At 38.5% G+C, this 2,536-nt stretch overlaps 1 protein-coding gene across 1 annotated transcript; it reads right to left on the bottom strand.

Annotated features, from left to right (window-relative positions):
- Positions 1-571: 571 nt before the first annotated feature.
- Positions 572-1,702, bottom strand: LOC145391919 (uncharacterized). The gene has a single exon (XM_080266410.1). It carries the CDS (start codon positions 1,700-1,702, stop codon positions 572-574), a length of 1,131 nt encoding a protein of 376 aa, XP_080122536.1.
- Positions 1,703-2,536: the final 834 nt, after the last annotated feature.

Here is a 2,536-nt window from a genome sequence, read left to right as displayed (position 1 = left end):
AACAACAGCGAGCAAGGAAACGGGGGGGATGCCTGGTTAAAGCCTGATTTCTTCTTCAAGCTTTGTCACATTAATCTATCTATCTATTGCCAGACGCCTTAATCCCATACAGGGTGGCCACAAACAAATCGCCTCCATGTCGCCCTGTCTCGCGCCATTTCACTGCCCTGCTCCCAGCTCACACCTCCCTCCCTCATATACTTCTCCACTCCGTCCCTTCACCTCATCCTCGGCCTCCCCCTCCCTCTCTCCCCCTCCACCTCACTCACATACACTCTCCTCGTCAGTCTCTCACTCTCCATCCTCTCCACATGGCCACATTTATCATAACTATATAATTGTTTTCACACCTGAATGAACTGTCAGGTGCCAAATGAATAAAAACTTTTTTTTTTTTCCGCAGTTTTCCAGTCATGATGTTTGAAATTTTTTCACTCCTGAACTGATACTGGAGAGAACCTATAATAAAACCATTTACCCCATTCATCACACTTAAATTTCTTCACTCCTTAATGAATTAAACAGTGTTGGATGACATCAACTGAGTCATCTGTTTACCACATTAAGCACACTAGAAACTCTTCCCTGCACAATGATTTAATAGGTGTGTGGTGAGACTGCTTCTCTGACCAAACTGTTTACCACATTCATCACACTTGAACTTCTTCACTCCTGAATGAATTGATAAGTGTCTGGTGAGATCACCGTTACGTGCAAATAGTTTACCACATTCATCACACTTGAACTTCTTCACTCCTGAATGAATTAATATGTGTTTGGTGAGACCACACTTCTGTGCAAATAGTTTACCACATTCATCACACTTGAAATTCTTCACTCCTGAATGAATTAATAGGTGATTGGTGAGATCACGCTTACGTGCAAATAGTTTACCACATTCATCACACTTGAACTTCTTCACTCCTGAATGAATTAATAGGTGTTTGGTGAGATCTATTTTCTGTGCAAATAGTTTACCACATTCATCACACTTGAACTTCTTAACTCCTGAATGAAATAAAAGGTGTTTGGTAAGATATTCCCTCAGTGTAAATCGCTTACCACATTCATCACACTTGAAATTCTTCACTCCTGAATGAATTAATATATGTCTAGTGAGACCACACTTCTGTGCAAATAGTTTACCACATTCATCACACTTGAAATTCTTCACTTCTGAATGAATTAATATGTGACTAGCGAGACCATCCTTATGTGCAAATAATTTACCACATTCATCACACTTGAAATTCTTCACTCCTGAATGAAGTAATAGGTGTTTGATGAGATGTCTCTTCAGTGTAAATCGTTTACCACATTCATCACACTTGAAATTCTTCACTCCTGAATGAATTAATAGGTGTTTGGTGAGACAACACTTCTGTGCAAATAGTTTACCACATTCATCACACTTGAAATTCTTCACCCCTGAATGAATTAATAGGTGCTGAGTGAGACTACACTTCTGTGCAAATCGTTTACCACATTCATCACACTTAAAATTCTTCACTCCTGAATGAACAACTGCATGTTGTTTAAGACTTTTCTTAAAAGAAAATGTTTTATCACACTCCAAACATCTGAACTGCTTAACTTCAGCTGAGGACACTGCATCCAGTACAGTCTCATTGTCACTGAGGAACATTTTGTCACTCATCTCACTTTCTAACTTTACATCTATTTCTTCCTTTACAACTTCCATTATTTTGTCATCCACCTCACACTCTAAATTTACATCTGGTTCTTCCTTTACAACTTCCATTATTTTGTCATCCACCTCACACTCTAAATTTACATCTAGTTCTTCCTTTACAACTTCCATTATTTTGTCATCCACCTCACACTCTAAATTTACATCTGGTTCTTCCTTTACCATCTCCATTATTTTGTCACCCACCTCACACTCTAACTTTACATCTGTTTCTTCCTTTACCACCTCCATTATTCTGTTACGCACTTCACATTGTAACTTTAGACCTGGTTCTTCCTTTACCTCTTCCATTATTTTGTCATCCACCTCATACTCAAATTTACATCTGGTTCATCTTTTGCCACCTACACTATTTTGTCACCTACCTCAGACTCTATATATCTTTATATCTGGTTCTTCCTTTATCATCCTGTCATAAGATTCCCCCAAACTTTCTTAATTCCTGCCACAAACTAGTCTCCACTGAACAATACTGCTGATACAAAGGTCAATATTACTGAACAATAACTGCTTCTGCACTTGCAAGTACTATGTAACCATATTTTCAAATAAATAGTTCACTGCTGAGTTTTAAGCTATTAATGCAGTCTAAAATACCACTGGGTTCCTATTTTACCAGTCCTTATCCAGTGTCTATGCAGCGGTTGTAGTAAATGCAAAGGATATCACAACAGCTAAATGATCCTGGATCATCTCCTACCACTCATCCAGTGATTCACGCTTCTTACAATGAAAGATATGAACAGTGAGTATAAGCTATGTATATTTGGAAGAGGCACCTCATGTAGGATGTACAGTACTGTACTGAGACAACACAACATGTGC

This window comes from Coenobita brevimanus, chromosome 20, assembly GCF_032717465.1.
Source record: "Coenobita brevimanus isolate Jiangsu-jjx chromosome 20, ASM3271746v2, whole genome shotgun sequence".
NCBI classification, from domain to species: domain Eukaryota; kingdom Metazoa; phylum Arthropoda; class Malacostraca; order Decapoda; family Coenobitidae; genus Coenobita; species Coenobita brevimanus.
Note: the sequence above shows the minus strand (reverse complement) of the source record. Positions and strands in the feature narration are given on the sequence as shown.